Raw genomic sequence first — 20,096 nt, 5'->3', positions numbered from 1 at the left:
CTGATGAAGATCCTTTAATTTTCCCTTCACAACACCTTGGACAGGCATTATGAGGAAAGTTGAGCTCAGAAGCTCATGATGTAATAACTTCAAATAGTATCGGAAAGAACCAGAACCCAAATCCACATCTTCAGATTCTAAATCCAGTACTCTTTCTAGACTGTTCTCAGGCACCAGACTCTGACTCACCACCTGCCTCAACATCTCAAAAGTCTGAATAGTGTTAATATAGACTTTCAGTAGCATGGAATCTGTCTTTAAAAATGTACAACATGCTGGGCGTGGTGACGCACACCTTTAATCCCAGCACTCGGGAGGCAGAGGCAGGTAGATCTCTGTGAGTTCAAGGCCAGCCTGGTCTACATAGTGAATTCCAGGACAGCTGGGGCTACAGGGAGACCCTGTCTCAAAAAGACCAAAAAAAAAAAAAAAAAAAAAAAAAAAAAAAAAAAAAGTACAACATACATATTTTCAGAAATGCCCAGTTCCTAAAAGATTTTTTTCTATCATTTATAAGTTCACCATTACATTTTATACGACATAAATTCAGTTTCTTCAGAGTCTTAAAATGCTCCAAGGCCTCTTTCCAGGATCATAGTAAATGGTCTAGAACAGAATATCTTTTAGTTAGAATAAAGATTGTTTTGACTTGGAAATCTAGATCAAGCCTTTTCCACTTGTCTATAGAAGTGATCAAGATTTTCTTTTTTTCCATTAGGAACTATGTATCATCCTCCAAAAGTTATTTCAGTAGAATGATATTCATCTGACATATGACTAAATTTTCCTTTTTTATTGTTCTGGGGCACAAACCCAGGGTCTTGTGCATGGTGATAAACACTGTTATACTAAGCCACACCTCCAGCCCTAACTTAGATTTTTCTGAATCTCTTTGTCAGGCTCGTTGGTATTTTGTAGCCAAGATAATTCTTCTACAGTATGATTTTTTTGTTGTAGATGCAGTTTTAAAGTTTGTGAGAATTCTTTTTCAGACTCCACACATTCACAGTGTTTTCCATCTGTATGAACTTTCTGATGTACAGTAAGGTTTTTTCTTTGCCTAAAAACTTTACTACAATCATTACACCCATAGGGTTTCTCCCCTGTGTGGATTCTCTGGTGGCCAATTAAATTCCTCTTAGAAGTAAAGGATTTCCTACATTTCTCACACTCATAAGGCTTTTCCCCAGTGTGCATTCTCTGATGTACAACAAGGTTTTTATTCTGACTAAAGTCTTTTCCACACTCACCACATTTATAAGGTTTTTCTCCAGTGTGGATTCTTTGATGTACCATAAGATTTCTACTAGAGGTAAGGACTTTTCTACATATATGACATTCATAAGTTTTTTCCCCACTGTGAATTCTTTGATGTTCTATAAGATTTCTGTTGTAGGTAAAGCCTTTCCCACACTCATTACATGCATAGGGCTTTTCACCAGTGTGGATTCTCTGATGGGCTATCAGGTTTGAGCGGTAACTGAAGATTTTCCCACAGTCATTGCACTTATAAGATTTTTCCCTGGTGTGAATCCTCTGATGTCCAATGAGGCTTTTCTTCAGAATGAAGCACTTCCCACACTCATTACACTCATAAGGTTTCTCACCACTGTGGATTCTCTTATGTTCAATGAGGTTCCTGTTTGAACTGAAAGCTCTCCCACACTCACTACATTCAAAGGGCTTTTCTCCAGTGTGTATTCTCCGATGTACAAGGAGACTTGAATTATAACTAAAAGCCTTCCCACAATCCTCACACTTGTAAGCTTTCTCTTGGGTATGGAGTTTCTGATGAACCATGAAACTTTTGCTCATAATAAAAGTTTTCCCACACTCTCCACATTCATAGGGTTTCTCCCCATTGTGAAGTCTCTCGTGGTCAATAAGGTTTCTGTTGGATCCAAAGACCTTACCACAGTCTTTGCATTCATAGAGATTCTCTCCAGTGTGGAATCTTTGATGTAAAATGAGGCTCTTCTTCAGAATAAAAACTTTCCCACATTCATTACATTCATAGGGCTTTTCTCCATTGTGAAGTCTCTGATGGTCAAAAAGGTAAGCGCTCTGAGTGAAAGCTTTCCCACATTCGGTGCACTTGTAAGGTTTCTCTCTGCTGTGCATCCTCTTATGATCTATGAGGTTTGACTTAGAACTGAAAACCTTCCCACACTTTTTACAAGCAAAGGTTTTCTTCTCAGTATGGACTCGCTGGTGTAATAGAAGGCTTTTACTTCGAATGAAAACTTTTCCACATTCTTTGCACTTGTAAGGATTCTCTGCACTGTGAAGTCGCTGATGATCAATAAGGTAGGTGGTCTGAGCAAAGGTCTTCCCACATTCATCACATTTATAGGGTTTTTCCCCAGAGTGGATTCTCTGGTGCAAAATGAGGCTCTTCTTCAAAATGAAAGCTTTCTGACACTTGCTGCATTTATAAGGTTCTTCCCCTTTGTGGAGCCTCTGGTGATCAATGAGGTAGGCATTCTGGGAAAAAACCTTTCCACATTCATTACATTTATATGGTTTCTCCCCTGAATGGCGTCTTAGATGTATAATAAGGCCAGAGTGCCTATAGAAGCCCTTTCCACACTCTTTACATTTATAAGGTTTCTCCCCAGTGTGGATTCTCTGATGGTTTAGAAGGTAAGCACTTTGGGAGAATGCTTTCCCACATTCATTGCATTTATAAGGTTTCTCCCCAGAATGGTTCCGTAAGTGCATTAGAAGGCTTGAACGCTGAATAAAGCCTTTTCCACACTCCTTACATTTATGAGGTTTCTCACCAGTGTGAATTCTTAGATGGTTTATTAGATGGGAGATTTTATTTAAATGCTTACAACATATGTCACATTTATAAAACTTCTTTCCTCTAGTACTTATTAAACTTTCAGATACAGTTGAACCTAAAATCAAATTTTCTTCAAATTCCCTCCATTTCTGGTCTTGTTTTTCTGATGGAGTCCTTTTCTTCTTTTCTTGTTCACAAAGGGAATCTTTCTTCTCTATATGTTCTCTTTCCCCTGTTTCATTTTCCCACTGACTTGCCAAAACTTGCCATTCATACTCTTGCTCAAAATCAAGGACCTGGGGAGCACATCCTTGAAGTCTTTTTGATGTTCCTTTCTGAGAGTCTGATCTTTGGGAAATACTTAGATTGGATGTCCCCTCCTCATAATCAGTCATGGTCTCCCATTCTGGTAAAAGGAATTAGATACAAATATTATCACATTGTTATATTTATTATTTATTTATTTATATTTTATGTGTATGAATGAGTATTTTGCCTGTGCATTATGTAGGTGCATCGTGTGCATGCAATCCCTGTAGAGGCCAGAAAAGGGTATCAGATCCCCTGGAACTGTAGTTATGCTTGGTTCTTTGCCGCCAGGTGGATCCTGGGAACTGAACCCAGATCCTCTGCAAGAGCAGTCAGTACTCTTAACCACTAGCCATCTCTCTAGCATCATTATATATATATTTTAAAAACTCAGTAGATAAATCATGCTGTCACTTAGACAGGGTTTCCCTGTAGCCCCAGCTGTCCTGGAACTCACTATGTAGACCAGGCTGGCCTTGAACTCACAGAGATCCACCTGCCTCTGCCTCCCAAGTACTGGGATTAAAGGCGTGCACCACCACACCCGGCGATATATTTTTGAGAAAAGGATTTGTTGCTGGTTTTTTCTGGTACTGGAGGTGGAACCCAGGGCCTTGAGTATTCAAGACAGGAATTCTACCACTGAGGTTTATTCTCAGCCTATGTTTCCTTTGAGAAAGGGACTTACTATGCAGCTCAGATAGCTCTGAACTATCTAACCCAGATTGGCCTCAAACTCACAACTTCCCTTCCTCTGTCTGCCTCCAGAGCACTGGGACTATGGAGTAGCGTCACCATGCTTCTTCCCTCTCTCTCCTTGCTATGTAGCCTAGTATGGCCTTGAATTCAGAGTTCTGTTTTAGTCTCTCAAGTACAAATGTTACAGGTGTGTGCTACAACACTTAGCTTGAGAACAAGATCATTTAAATGGCTTTAAAACATGCTACAGGGGCTGGGCATGGCGGTACACATGTTTAATCCTGGCATATAGGAGGCAGAGGCAAGCAGACTGCTGTGAGATTGAAGCCAGCCTGGTCTACATAGTGAGCTCCAGGCTGGCTAAGGCTACAGGGAGACCCTGTTTCAAAAGACCAAAACAAACAAACAACATGCTACAAGGACACATGTAGTATGTACTCATTTAGTTTTATAGTGCTAGGGATAGAATCCAGGGCCTTTCACATGCTAGGCAAGTGTTCTATCAATGGGCTACATCTCTGACTTCTAGAAGGATATACTTTCACATGCACATAAAAACAGAAAATTTTATGAAAAGGAGGTACAAAGCTGAATGCTACACTGACAGGATCTTGTAAATGGGCAATACACAACTTTCTGAGACATTTCTAAGCACCTGTGTATGAGTGTGTATGGTGGCCAGAGGTCTACATTGGAGTTTTCGGCAATCATTCTCCACCTAATTTTCTGAGAGAGCATCTCTCACTGGACCTGGAGTTTACTAATTTGGCAAGGCTAGCTAGTCAGCCAGCTCCAGACAACCTTCTAGTTCTGTTTTTCCAGCACTAGAATTGTAGGCACATGCCAACATGCCCAGCTTTTTACAGCTAGGGATCCCAACTCATGTTCTTATACTTACATAGCAAGCACTTTACTGACTGAGTTATCTCCCCAACCCACATTCTTAAACAGTTTTAAATGTGAAGTAATTTTTTATGAAAATGCCTTGGAAACTTGATTTGATAGCAACATTAACTTCTTTGAATATAACAAGGGTAGCTATTTTGTTTCATTATAAATTTCCCTAAGTTTATGAGAATGGGCATACTGTAAAACAGCCAATAAATAATAGTCTGAGCTATAGACTGTCCAGAAAGTTGTTCTCTAACTTCCACATGCATACTAATACTAAGAAAGATTTTGTGGCAACAAATTAGACAACTTAGATGAAATGTGAAAAATCCTAGAAAGCCACAAACTACTAAACTGATTCAAGAAGAAATAGAAAAATCTTATGAGACATTAGAAGTAAGGAAAGGGAACAGGTTAAAATTTTGAATTATTCACAAGGAAAAGCCCAGGTCCAAATTGCTTCACTGGTAAATGCTACCAAAACCAGTTAAGAATTAGTATTATTTTAAAAAATAAACTTTTGAAACAAAAAGAAGTGGAAACATTTTCTAACTCAGTCTACAAGGCCAGTATCACCCTGATTGTAACACCAAAGCCACAGTATTAAAAGAAAATCACAAAGCCAGGTATGGTGATACATACCTGTAATCCTAGTACTTATGAGATAGAGGCAGGAGGATCAGGAGTTCAAGGCTATCCTCTGCTACATACCAAGCCTAGGCTAAAGAAATCCTGGCTCCAAAACAAAAACAAAGAAGGGGTGGGGAAGAATACAAATGAAAATATATTAGGAATACAGATGTACAACTCCCCAGTAAAATACTAGCTAACTGAATCCAGCAAATAAAAAGAATCACACCAGGATCAACTGAGATTTATCAGAGGAAAACAATGTTGGTTTCACATGAAAATCAATTAAAGCACGATACCATTTCAACAGAATGAGGGAGATCCACATAGACCATCTCAACAGACGTCCAAAACAGTTTTTTTGTTTTTATTTTTTATAAATCATAAGGATAGAAGGAAATCGCCTCAACCTGACACAGGACATGGAAAACAAACCCAAAGAGGGTCTCTATATGGAGAGGAAAGGAAGGAATCATAAGGCAATGGGAACGAGAGGGAAATGAAGGGCAATGTATGACGACATACAAGTATGAAAATGTCCATAATACTCATTATTTTGTATGCTAACTAAAAGGAAATCCTTTTTAAAACCTAAAACTAGTGCCACATTATATGGTGAAAGACTTAGTATATTCTTCCTAAGAGCAAGATGAAGAAAACACTGCTTGGAGCTGGAGAGATGGCTCAGTGTTAAGAGCACTTATTGTTCCTTCCAGAGAACCCAAGTTTAGTTTCCAGACATCACATCAGGCAGCTCACACACACACCTCTTAACTCCAGTTCCAAGGGATCGAACACCCTCTCTTCTGGACTCTGCAGACATCCACATTTGGCATACACACACACATAAATAAAATAATAAAATAAATTGAAAAATAAAAAATAAAATAAAAATAAATCTTAAAAAAGGTAAAAAGAAGAAAAGACTGCTTAATATCATTAGTTCTATTCAACATACACTGTGAGCTCTTGCTTGGCAGTTAAGCAAGGGGAAGAAATAAAAGGCATCTAGATAGGAAAGAATGCAGCAAACATGTTTCTATTTGTAGAACAAAGTATTGTATATAGAAAATCCACTAAAAATCTATTAGAACTAATTAAGTTCAACAAGGTTGCAGGATACAAGCTCAATTCACAACAGTGTTATTTTTATATACTACACTGGCACAGAACAATCTAAAAATAAATTAAGAAAACTTAAATAATATAATGCAAAAAATAAGAAGTGCACTTAAAAGAAATGGGATTAAAGTCGTGAACATGCTTTTTCCATAGCTGATAAGAATTTGAACGCAGGTATTCACGCTTGCTCAGCAGTGTTCTCTTACCACTGAGCCACCTCCCAAGCCCTCTGCACTATTCATTTGAAGTGGTGAATTTTATTGTACATGAATTATATCCTAATACTGCTATAAATGCCATATACCTGCTTTGACTGTTCCAGCCTACCAACCCAGGCTCCTAGAGTTCCTATATCGCTTTGTACACACTTTTACTACAGCACTGGTCATGATGAATTATAAGGCAGAGGCTAAGGCTGATATGGGATACATGCATCTCTTTAATATTTTCCTTCAAATTCAAGTCCAAGCTCTTAAGTAAACAAGTACAATTGTAATACATATTAGAACAGTGTGAGCAAGCTATCTGGAAGTTTGCTTTTATATGAGTTTATTAATGCCCAGAAATTAAATACACAAAATTGTCCTATTTTCTATCTAGCCCAAGTGTTAAGTGCTTAGTACTTTGTCTTGTGGAATCTAGTTGTGACCAACTGTCAGCTACTATACTTTTTTTAACAGATTTATTTATTCTCTCTGTATGAATGTTTTGCCTACATGTATGTAGGTGTATCACATGTGCACAACACCCATGAAGGCCAGAAGAGGGCATTGGAACTGGAGTCACACATTACACAGTTGCTAACCACCATGTGGGTGCTGAGCACCAAGCCCAGGTCCTTTGCAGGAACAGCCAGTGCTCTTAAGCACTGCACCATCTCACCATCCCCTAGATTACTATTTTTGTTTCATTTGGTTTGGTTTGTTTTTTGAGAAAGGGGCTTACAATATAGCCCTGGCTGGCCTGGAACTCAGTGTGTAGACCAGGCTGGCCTCAAACTCACAAAGATCTGCCTGCCTCTGCCTCCCCAAGTACTGAGATTGAAGGCGTGTACCACCATGCCCAGCTCCTAGACTATGCTTTGATACTTTACCTTCTTGCTTCTTCAACTTTTCCATTTTAAGAGACTGAACAAGATTCATGCATGCTAGGTACACACTAGATCACTAGGATATACCTCCCCAAACCATTTTATTCTTATTTTACTTACTCTTTTATTTATTTATATTTATTTATTTTTATTTTATGTGTATGAGTGTTTTGCCTACATATACGTAAGTGTACCTATGTTGTGCAAAACCTGTGGAGGCCAGAAGGAGGCATTGGATTACCTGGAACTGGAGCTACAGAGAGTTCTTAGCCCCCATGTGGGTGCTGGGAACTGAACCTAGATCCTCTCAAACAGCATCCAGAGCTCTGAACCACTGAGCCATCTCTCCAGCCCCCTTATTTTACTCTTAAGATTTATCTGAAATTTATTTTGGTGCATAGCACATGAGAAGGATTCATGGTAGGTGTTTTTCATCAAATCAGACAACTGATGCATAAAGTATAGTTTGAAAGTCTTTTAAAAAAGATAGCTCAGTAAGTAAAAGAGCTCAGTGTTAAAGGATAGCACTGAAACTCCTGAAAGCCATGTGGGTAAAGCACACATTCCTGAATTACTCTGTACCAAGATAAACTGATAAATATCAACATGGACTGAAGCTTTAATGTCAAACTGAAGCAACAAAAATAGAAAAAAATTACATTATTTGGAAAAATACCACAAAGATGATAAGGAAAATAAGAGTACTAAATTTAAAGATTTAAAGGGGAGTGGGGGCTGAAGAGATGCCTCAGCAGTAAAGATTTATGCTGCCAGGTCCGATCTCCACATGTGCATCACGACAAGCACACAAGTGCCTCCCGCCCCGATAAATAACAAACGCAGTAATTTTTTTTTTAAAGATTTTTTTGCTGAGCCAGGAGTGGTGGCACATACCTTTAGTCCCAGCATTTAGATGGGTGCTGGGATTTGAACCGGGTCTTTTGCAAGAACAATGTTCTTAACCACTGAGCCATCTCTCCAGGCCCAGCCTCAAAAAAAAAAAAAAAAAAAAAAAAAAAAAAGATTTTTTTTTTTTTACTATGGGCATGGTGGCACATGCCTATAATCCCAGCATTTGGGAGGCAGATACTGGAGGAAGAGGAGTTCCAAGGCCAGCCTCATCTACACAGCAAGTTTGAGGTCTCTAAAATAAATAAATAAATAAATTAATTAATTAATTAACGTAAAAAATAAGGAAATTACTAACTTGCTGTACAAAGTAGGAGCCAATACAGTTAACACTTTCAAAATATTTGTATCACGAGTGGGGAGAACATGAGTAAACTTCATACACTGGCATATATTTGAACAACAGCAACAACAAAAATCCCACATATATTTTAAAAAAGAAGAGAATAAATCAAAATGTTGACAGTAGTTATCCATAGGTGGTGGAGTAGCAGAGTTAAGGTGGGTTTCCTTCTAACATTCTGTGCTTTCCAAAGTAAGTGAAAACTACCTTTATAATAATAAAAAATTCTTAATTTATTTTAAAAATCGAGAAGGCTGATAAACTACAGCTAAGAATTATGGGAGAGGTAGGGCATGTTGGTGCACACCTTTATAGTCACTTGGGAGGCAGAGAGGCAGGTGGAGCTCTTTGAGTCAAGGCCAGCCTGGTCTACATAGTGAGTTCCAAGCCAGCTGGAGCTAAAGGGAGATCCTGTCTCAAAAGACTTTCCCCCAAAAAAATTATGAGAGAAAGAGTCCTTACCTAAGGAGGTGACATTCCCGTAATTCTCCAGCATCACATCCCAGTACAAGGCCCTCTGGATTGGGCCCAGACATGCCCATTCCTCTGAAGTGAAGCAAACAGACACCTCCTCAAACATGACCAACTCCTGGAATAACAGCCACGTATGAGATCACCCAGGCCCACGAGCTCCCCTGCAGAAAGTTTCCTCTCATTTCATGTGAGGCCATGGGATGGGCAATGGGTACTGGGGAGACATAATGGAGACCCCATGCGAAGGCTGAATTCACAGCATGGACCTTCGTATAGCATGGGAGCTAACAGGAAACCCCAGCACTGGAGGAGAGGGCACTTCAGCAGCAGTTAGGAAGGACAAACAGGAAGAGAAGAAGATGCAGAGCTCACCTGGGGCTGGGCTGTTAGGAGCATAAGAGCCATTAACTGATTTCTTGGGTTCTCCTCCTGGGAAAGGGCAGAAGCTTCAGGGACAGGAGAATCTGAGGAAGAAGCTGCATGTGAGACTGCTGCTGCTCTTGCCTACTGCCCAATCTAGCATCTGCTATAAACTAGCAACTCAGAACTATCCAAAACTTCCAGGCCCAGGCAATGAGGGCTATAACAAGACTCACAGACCTTTTCTGAGTGACGTCTCTATGCAGAGCTGGAACAACACAAAGGGATATGTAGGGTCAGAGGAATTCAGGTAGAGACAAGACAGACAACAGAGGGAAGAGCAGGAGACTGGCATTGCAAGGGACTCCTGTCTAGGCAGAAGCCACTCCCTGGAAGCAGGGGAAAGGTCCTGGAGAAGCACCTTGTGCAGGATCCTGGAGGCTGAATGCCAGATCAGTAAGAGGACTCCGGTGAATTTGAGCTGATGAGTGGCTGCTCGGAGGTGGACCAGGAAGTCCTGTTCCTTGAGCACTCACCCCATCCTGCAGAGCATCTGGGTCTTGGACAAGGACTGGAACCTGGGACCAAGCAAAATAAAATAAGCTGGTTCTTGTACTTTCGGAAAATGGCCTCTCCTAACTACTATGTCCCTCTTTCTACCCACATCTGGCTGTGAGATCGGAGAGACCCTCCTCAAGTAAGGACCTTCGAAACAGCAAAGAAGCATGGCACTGATAAGGGAGATGGTGACTTCTCCAGAGGAAGACTGTCAGAGCGGTGGCAACAGAAACCAGACCTGCATGTGGGTTAAGGAGGGCAAGGAAGTAGCAAGCAGTAACTAAGAACATGGACTTAGCTTCAGACCAAGGTTTAGATCAGACATGGATTCAATTATATCTCTTCTATTTATTTAATATATAATGGTCTTTAATCCCAGTACTTGAGAGGCAGAAGCAGGCAGATCTCTATGTTTGAGGCCAGCCTAGTCTGCACAGCAAATTCCAGGCCAGCTAAGGTTAACCATGAGACTCTGTTTCAAACAGTAACAACAACAAAAGCTCAGATTAACAATTTTTATAATTAGATATATAGCTCTAAAATTCTTTATCTTTAGCCAGGCATGGTGGCGCATGCCTTTAGTCCCAGCACTTGGGAGGCAGAGGCGGGCTGATCTCTGTGAGTTCAAGGCCAGCTTGGTCTCCATTAGTGAATCCGGGCCAGCTGCGGCTACAGGGAGACCTTGTCTCAAAAAGACAAAAAAAAAAAAAAAAAAAAAAAAAAAAAAAAAAAAAATCAGTATCTTTACGAATGAAATAAGCAAGCCCATCCTTGATGTCTGATACCACTGCCAAATCTGGTTATGGTTGACACTTCTTCACATGAGAATTTCTTGTTGGCTACAGATTCAGGGAAAAGAAATGTTAGATCAAAACACATAATATACATGCAGGAGAATGTCATAATGAAACATTCTGCATTATGAATATGCACCGATTTAAAGAAAAATCTCACAGGGCTGGAGTTAAGAACACTTCCTAATCTTCCAGAGGACCCAAGTTTGTTTCCAGTACCCACACTGAGTGACTCACAACCTCCTGTAACTCCAGTTCAAGGGGATCTGATGCTCTCTCAGGCTTCCACAGGCATGTGTACACACACAAACACACACACACACGCGCGCACGCACATACATTCACACAAGACACACACACACATAAATAATCTTTTTAAAAAAAAAAAATCTCACAAACATGGGAGGCAACATCAAAGATATAGTCTCACCAGAAGCACATATCTGAACCAAACCACTTGTCCTACAAAGTGAGACTACACAGGGGAGGTCTTGTTGATCTGGAAATCTTTGTTCTGTTTTTCCTTTTTCAGACAGGATCTCCCTAAGTACCTCCAGGCTTGCCTAACACTTATGGTGGGTGATCTTCCTGCTTTGGAATCCTGGTGCTGGGATTATACTACGTGTGAGCCACCACACTTGGCCTGACAGTAACACTCCTGTTATTCCACACTAACCCTTTCATACCCTAGGATTACATCACTATTCCAGTCAGACTTATACAAACAACAGACAAGCTTCAGCTTAAAGGAACACTTATAAACGCTTCTTCAAGGCATTGAACCAATCTCAGCATTAGCAAGTCTCATCCTTGAGGACAGAGTGGAATCAATGCTCCTGTGCTGATTCTCAGTTGGGCTCAAAGACCTTAACTATAAATCCATTTTTCTGTACATACATTCTATGTTCTGAATAGCTCACAAAACCTGCTTTAATTATTCAGTTGCTAGTGTGCCACTACTGATGAAAATCACAGGATCACTGACCAACCCAACTTCAATTCTCTCCTTCCCTCCACTGCCACCCCTAGCCTCACTCACTTTTGATGTTGGTCCATCGAGATCTTTCTGCAGCTCCTCTACCAGGGCCACAGCCTCCTCGCCACTTCCAGGATGATGCAGCTGCACCCAGGTCCGGAGCTCACCAGGCAGGATGCTTAGGAACTGCTCCAGCACCAGCAGCTCCAGGATCTGAGCCTTAGTACGTGCTTCTGGCCTCAGCCATCGTCTACAGAGTTCCCTGAGCCGGCTCAGAGCTTCGTGGGGTCCCGATGTCTCATGGTAACGTAACTGTCTAAAATGCAGGTGGGAGGTTTCCCAAACAGAGGAGCTGCTCCCCTGGAAGCTGGTTCCCCATTTCCACATATCATCCTTTCCTTTCACAAGGCCCTCTTGTCTCAGAGCATTGTGGGCCCAGTTTTCTCTTGTCATTTTTGTCTTTTAAGAAAGGCTCCTTTCCACGCCTCTTACTTTGAACTTAGGGTATCAAGAACACCATCTGTAAGACCTCAAGAAAGCATTGTTAAAGTCAATCTAGAGCAACAGCCAAGATTGCTAGAGCCTAGTCAGCTCCAGTAATAAACAGAATCTTCCAGAATGCAAGGCTCTAGCTCCATAGAGTACTTCCTCTGACAAAAGTCTCTTGCCCTGAGTTCACAGATATGTCTGAAACCAAACACATGGAATGGCTTTGGTCTTCATTCACAAGATTTCTTCTAATTAGTTATAATAAACTCTGTACCCATCACTTTTAACAGTAAATCTCCTGGACACTTCAGTAGCCTGAACAGGTTACCTCACTTTAAGCATAGTTTCTTAACCTGTAATATATTATAGCAGTTCACACCTTATGTGAGAATTTGATGTCTAACTACAGTTCAAGGTTTTATTTTGTGGTGCTGAGATCAAACCCAGGATCTTACGACGCATGTTGGCATATGTGTTTCCACTGAACTATGCTCCCGAGCTCTCATTCAAATTTTTAAACAGCGCCTGATATGTGGACTCAAATGTTACTAACCTTCTGTGACTGGTACTCTTTCCTGTATTCAGCAGAGCTTAATCCTGAAACACATGGCAGGAAAACCCTAATACTCAAAGCTGAATTAAAATGTGTTGATGTGCTGGCTCTACTTTTCTATGAAAATTAATTCTATTAATCACAATATTTGGATAACTTTGAATAAGGTTTCACTATAAGAATTTAGGCTTCTTGCTCTCCAGAAATCACCTGATCTTTAGAAATAGCATTTAATTTTTAGTAACAAAACAGGAAATTGGTAAACACACACAAATCAGAAAGTACTCATTGTTATTGTTCTGGATTATGTGCCCCACCCCTGTCTTTTTTTCATTCACCAGTTTGTCAAACTCAAATAGTTCCCTGTTTACTAGATATTATTTCTAATTCTCTATTATAAATTAGGCCACAATGACTGTCTTTGTTGATAAACTTTTGGTTATATCTCTGCTTATTTCTCCAGGATACATTTCTAGAAGAAAAACTGCTGGGCCAAAGGGTACAAATATCTTAAAACCTTGAAGGTATAACAGTGACATCAGTGATATACGAGATCATCATCAATTTTATACAGATAGATTCTTAAAGAGCTTGTTTATAACCAAGCAGGGGAGGCAGAAATTTAAATAGAAGACAAATATAATTTGTGGATACATCTAATAGGAGAATATATACACAGACAGGATTCATGAACGGTAACTTTGTACTAGGCTTAGAGAAAAATACAAAGCTCAAAGAATGTCAGGAAGGCCATTCCAGGAAGAAATTGTATTTTCAAAGGAAGGGAGTGATGGCACACACTGCTGTTAGAAATGGGCTTTGTGGTGCTTGCCTAGTATGGCTGAGGTCCTGGGTTCAATGCCCAGTACTACTCAAAAAGCAGGGGGAGGGGTAAGTTTTGCAAACTAGAAAAGTAAATTCTAGAGGCAAGCTCATAGGAATATAGCCAGTCAGAATTCAAAAGGCTCTTATGAAGCAGAATATGGAAAGGGTCATGTCCTGTGAGTGATAAGCAACCACTAAAAAGCCTTTGATTATGCCGGGCGTGGTAGCGCACGCCTTTAATCCCAGCATTTGGGAGGCAGAGGCAGGTGGATCTTTGTGAGTTCGAGGCTAGCCTGGTCTACATAGTGAATTCCAGGACAGCTGGGGCTACAAGGAGACCCTGTCTCAAAAAGACAAAAAAAAAAAAAAAAAAAAAAAGCCTTCAATTGTACTCCGCCTGCTATTTTGAAAAACAGGTAAGACATTCACTTGGTTTAAGATTTAAAATTGCAAAGCACATACTGTACAATTTCCCTTTCCCCGTTAGCATCTACGTACCTTTCCAGCTTTTTAAACAATAAGGATCATTTTAAAGATTTTTATTTATGTGTATATTTGTGTGTCTTTCTGTGTATGACACATAAGTGTGAGTGTGAGTGCCTGTGGAGGCCAGAAGAAAGTGTTGGATCCTCTAGAGTTTGAGTTACAGGTGCTTGTGAGCTGCCTGACATGGGTGCTGAGAAGCAAACTCAGGTCCTCTGGCGGAGCAGCAAGTGCTCTTAACCACTGAGTCGTTTCTCCAGCCCCTTTTCCAGATATTTCTGTGTATACAAATGTGTACATATTATTTCCTTTTTTCATGTGTGGTAGACCACCAGGGACTGTGCCTTCCTTTCCCAATTGGATGTTCTACAGCCCTTCCCTGTTTTTATGGATGCACCATAATTCTGTATGCACTCCAGCACTAATGTGACATTTAGTCAGGTTTCACTCTAATTATCTACAATACTACCATGAATAACCATGGGCATGTACCAACTGGTATGTGTGGAGGCAAACGTAGGGAAAATCAGTTGAACCAGAACTACTGTCTCAAAAGGCACATGCAGGGCCAGTGAGATGGCGCTTGTTGCCAAGCCTGAAAATTTGTTTGATCCCTGGGACTCACACTGTATAATTCCAGTGACCATGAGGTAGAGACAGGAAGATAAGATCCCTGGGGCTTGCTGGCCAGCCAGCCTAGCCAAAATAGTAAACTCCAGGTCCAATGAGAACACTGTGACATAAAATAGGAAAGCAACTGAGCACTCCTGATGCTGACCTCTGGCCTCCAAACAAAAGGGTAGACACAGATGATTATACCAATATATTATGTACGTCCCCATCAGCAACAACTGTGGGGTTCTTATTTTCTCTCACTCATACAGTTGTCAAAGCCTGGATCTTTAAGTTGTTTTTTTTGTTTTTTGTTTTTTTTTTCCCCCGGTCTTTTTGAGACAGGGTCTCCCTGTATTCCCCAGCTGGCCTGGATTCGCTATGGAGACCAGGCTGGCCTCAAACTCAGAGATCACCTGCCTCTGCCTCTGCTGGGATTAAAGGCGTGCACCACCACAGCCGGCTCTATCTAAGTTTTAACTTGGATCATAAATGAATTGGTACATTACAAGTGATTCTGTTAACTATTCATATAAAATCATTCATATGTCTGTTGGAGTGCTGGGTCTTATTAACTTGTATATGCTCCTTGCATCAAAGGCAAAATCAATCTTTTGATGATAATGGGAGCTGTACATCTTTCCCAGTTTCTGTTTTGTTGTTTTTCAGAACGGTTCTTACTGTGTGGTCCTGGCCAGCCTGGAACTCACTGTGTAGACCAAATTGGTCTTTGAACACACCATGATCTGCCTACATCTGCCTCCAGAGAGCTGGGATTAAAGGTGTGCCACCATGCCTAGCCCATTTGTTATCTATCTGTGACTTGTGGTTATCAGGATTTGTGCCATCTAGTCAATCTTTTCTTTTATGACTTCTGGGATTTGGCATTGAATAGAAAGACCTTTCCCACTCAGAACATGAAGAAAGTGTAATGTTGATAAGCACATTAAGGGAGAATGATGGAGTGGAAAGGTCTGGTATCAGGAGGATCAGCTCAGCTTTTCCAGTAGTGTAAGTGAATGATTATGTTCTAAATAAAGTAGTAGTATGAATAAAACAAGCACCTGGCATCTTGATAATCCATCTGGAGGTGACAGAACGGAATTTTGAGAAATGATTTAAATTTCTAAATTTCTACAAGTGATTAGCTTCATACCATCAAAGATTTGTTATTGTGTGTGTGCAGGGCTCTGTTTGAGAGTTTGGGTGCACACGTGCCATTGCACATATGTGGAAATCAGAGGACAATTTTGTGGAGCCAGTTCTTTCTACCTTTACGTAGGTTTCAGGATTCGAAATCAGGGCATCAGGCTTATGCAAGAGGTGCTTTTACAGTTGAGCTATCTCACTGCCACTGCCTCCCGGACTCAGTTTCATAATTTGCAGATTAAAAAAAAATTATAAATTTTGCTTGCTTCTCAGAAAAGGAGTATGAAGTAGAAAGCTAAATGTACACGAGCAAAGTGATTCCCACATGAGCATTCAGGTGGTTACTGCATGGGAGCAAATTATGAATTCAAGGAATCTAACTCCAACAGTGAAACACAAGACGCAGCTCGCTCCAGGTCGCGTTCTTCTATGCGGCCTTTCACTGGTTTCGAACTCATGACCCTCCCGCCTCAGCACACCCAGCGCAGGGATGGCGGGCTAGCGCCACCACACTTCACAAGGCAACTGTTCTCAGGGCAGCAACCCTACATTTTCTGTCACACAGCCTCGGAGGTGCTGTCCCCTCCTGGGTCCGCTTCTAGTCCAGCTGAAGTTCCAGCGACCACTCCTAACACCGTCCCTACGCGCCCACCCGCGCCCAACCTGGCTCACCCACGATGTCAGGTCTGCAGCCTCCACGCCTGGCTGCCGGGAGATGACACCGGAAACGGATGCGGTTGCAGCCGAGGCCTCGGAATCATGGCCATGGCCGAGCCCTGGTACACTGACTTCCGGTTGCTCACCCCCCCCCACCGCCCCGACTCTCTAGGAAGCTGCATCTCTATGGCTCGTTGTCTTTGCTAGGACTCTTGGGTGGGTGCTAGGAAAGTCAGAATTGGTCTCTGGGAGGACAGAGCTGTTTCTAGCCTGGGAACAGCTTAATATTATAACTGGCCCTCGAAAGACGTCGTTGCTAGTATCAAAACTTACCCAGCTGCACTTTCTGCATCTACATACAAACCTTTCACCTGCATGTAACTGGCACCTGCAGAATACTTAAGCTAAATTTCAAATCAGAACATCTAGAATACCAGGAAAAACTAGAAAATAAACTTAAGTTGTTAACAAATCTTTCACATGGCTAACATTATTCCTTACATGAATCCTTTGAGATAGGTAATACTGTCATAATAATAATGAAACTAAGGATTAGTTAACTAAGTTAGCTTAACTATTTTACTAAATTTCCCTTCCTAGTAAACTAGCAAGGTTTTGAAATCCAAGGCAAGAGATCCTTCCATTTACATAAGCTTTTATCCTCACTGAAGCAAATCACTCAGGATTCTGAGGTTAGACTTAGGTAGGGAGAAATGGGGGTGGGGGAGTGGGGCAAAGCCAGTGAGTATAGACAGGATCTTCAACACTCTGAATGTTTTATCTGTGATGAGGTCTTGGAAAAGTCATGCCAACTTGCATGCAATCCAGCATGAATACACTGTTAACTGAGAATCCATAAGGCTTTTATCATTTCGTGGGTGGTACAAGTGAAGGGTATATTTTGAAATGTGCTTTTTACATAAAGATACCCTATGGCCTATACTCTGGTCTTCTCTGCCCACTTCTGATTTGGGGATAGTATAGTGCTAAAAGTGCCCTAATCATCTAATGGCTCTAATGGCTCTAAGACCTCTAATTTATATACATATGAAAGCTAACTCCATGTAGAAGTAAGCCAGAATCACTTTTTCATTCTATAAACATCCAGCTATTTAAAGGCAGAATGAGCTGTTTTCTTTACATTCTGAATAAAGAAAGCAAAAAAAAAAATTTATGACTACAGTTTTATAATACAGGCAATTAAAGATAGCCTGGTAACTAGACAGGTATGATGGCAAAAGTCTTTGATCTCAGCGCTCCAGAGTCAGAGGCAGGAGGATCTCCGTGAAATAAGTCAAGGCCAGCCTGGTCTACATAGCGAATTCCAGGTCAGCTGGGGCTCGGGGAGACCCTGTCTCAAAAACAACAAAAGGTAATCTGTAACTAAAAATATCTAACAATATGAGCATTATTACTTATTTACACTGAGCAAAAGTTTTAAAATGGAGGTTTACCCCTGAGGATACAGAGCTGCAATGAAACTTGGTGCTGCAGGATTTAGAACAACAGTTACTCAGCTTTTTTGTGTTAATTTTCTTCCAAGTAAGACCTACAGTGCACACCATCTATAAAAAAAAATTCTTAAACATAGGAAGAACACAATCCAGGCTTGTCTCACATATTTTCCTTTAATGAAGACCATATATAGGCAATATTATCTCCCATTTTCTTCTCAACTTGGAATAGGAGATCTACTTTTACTCCACACAGTAATTCTACACAACCAGAATGCTTATGTCCCAAAACATTGCCTCTTCATAGTCCTCAGGGACTAAAAACTGGACTACACAGAAAATCTGTTGGAGACGACTGCCATGTTTAAACTCTGTAGAAAGCATGCTTGACTACATGTGCAAAGATGCCAGTAGCCAAGATTGTATATGATGGCAGAGCCAGATAGGCATGTATACCAACACAGGCCTCTTAAGTGCAATGTCCCTTAGGTTTGTGTTTAGATTAGACAAAAAACAAAGAACAAAAAAAAACTATACTTTATTTACACTATTGTGTGGACATCTGCTCTGTATCTTGCAAACAGGCCACACTTTGTTGCTAATTGTTTCCTGAGCTGCAGAGAAATCTCCTTTGATCTGAAAACCATTAGTTCCTGAATACCTGCTTAGAGTACCCCATCTCTGCAAATAAAACCTTGGAAGTTAGAGACTCAGTGTTCTCTGTACTATGGAACAGGGAGCTTCCTGGTCCCCAGCTTTCTTAACTATTAAATTGTGTGTGATATTTTATTATTAGATACCTTGCTTTCCTCTTTGTGTCCACCACTATCCAGCTATGCAGGACATAGCAGAAATCAAAATGACAAAAGCACACCTAAGTAATACACAACAGTCTTGAGACATCTATTTCAACAGAACTGGTTTATGATGGAGAAGAAAGAAGAAATGACAGTAAAGAGGTCTATGGGTTGAAGGAGACAAAAACTAGCAGTCCAGGAACTGTGAAGGCATCACTGCCCTTAGGGAATGGCCAGGGCTTTAGTAGAAGGTGAAGAAAGCACAGTCAGAGGCCCTGAATTCAAAGCCTATTATAATGAAAGGGTGGTTAGGGATGCATGCCTATACTCAGAGGTATAAGTCAACTCAAAGTCATATAGCAGAATATTCATCTGAAAGGGTACAGGGACTGTTGTCAACATTTATTCCAGCAGCTCAAAGCAGGGACTAGCCAAGGGGATGGGTAGGTCCCCAAGGATGACAATCTTGGCCTTCTTGGCAAGAAATGTGAAGACGTTTAGTAGTCACATCTTTAGGTGTGAGATGACAATGATACCCTTCCAGGAAACATTTAAAGATCACAAAGTCTTTAGATGAAAAAAAAATCCTGTATGAAGAAAGAATTTCAGACACTGTGCTGTAGATGGGAAAATGATACACTGACCGGAGACTGCTCAGCAGTACTGAAAGCATCAGCAACTCTGCTCAGTGATGGATGCTCTTGAAAGCAGCTTTTCTGTTTCAGGCCCTCTAAACATTGCTTTGAATAATTATGCAGAGGGACTATTGCATCAAAACTATGTGTAAACTATCAAGATAGGACAAAACCCAACAAGCCCTTTGACACAAATGTATAGCCTTCACATCCCTTCACTACAAGAAATATATAAACCTGAAAACTAAATTATGAGGTACAAAGATTGTCCATAAATGTCTCAAAATGGCTTCTTTTGGCCTCCATGGGCATCAGGCATGCATGCGGCACACATAAATACATGCAAGCAAAACACAGACATAAAAAGTGAAAAATAAATACATCTTCAAAATGGAGAGATTCTAACTATAATCAGATAGATTCTGAACTAAGGACTTAAAATTTTTATGCTGATTAAAGGTAGGCTAAGACATTCTTGAAAGTTGGCCAGCAAGCAAGG

General features: G+C 40.7%; 1 protein-coding gene across 6 annotated transcripts in view; it reads right to left on the bottom strand.

The window, feature by feature from the left end:
* The window catches only part of LOC103747178 (zinc finger protein 197), a 28,662-nt gene extending 11,836 nt beyond the window's left edge, over positions 1–16,826 (bottom strand). The window contains exons 1-7 of one of the 6 annotated variants that reach the window (XM_029554291.1): positions 16,727–16,809; positions 12,007–12,472; positions 10,152–10,193; positions 9,856–9,883; positions 9,628–9,719; positions 9,244–9,370; positions 434–3,194 (exon numbers count right to left, since the gene is read on the bottom strand). In XM_029554291.1, the coding sequence (XP_029410151.1) occupies positions 868–3,194; positions 9,244–9,370; positions 9,628–9,719; positions 9,856–9,883; positions 10,152–10,193; positions 12,007–12,396 (3,006 nt within the window). In that variant the 5' untranslated portion in view covers positions 12,397–12,472; positions 16,727–16,809 and the 3' untranslated portion in view covers positions 434–867. Of the gene's footprint in view, positions 1–433; positions 3,195–9,243; positions 9,371–9,627; positions 9,720–9,855; positions 9,884–10,036; positions 10,194–12,006; positions 14,092–16,726 lie in introns of those variants that run through there. The other 5 variants (XM_017802300.2, XM_017802299.2, XM_029554292.1 and 2 more) reach the window with 5 other exon arrangements.
* Positions 16,827–20,096: the final 3,270 nt, after the last annotated feature.

This window comes from Nannospalax galili, unplaced genomic scaffold (assembly GCF_000622305.1).
Source record: "Nannospalax galili isolate Female #2095 unplaced genomic scaffold, S.galili_v1.0 scaffold443, whole genome shotgun sequence".
Lineage (NCBI taxonomy): Eukaryota > Metazoa > Chordata > Mammalia > Rodentia > Spalacidae > Nannospalax > Nannospalax galili.
The sequence above is the reverse complement of the archived record's forward strand: the minus strand, read 5'-3'. Positions and strand labels throughout refer to the sequence as shown.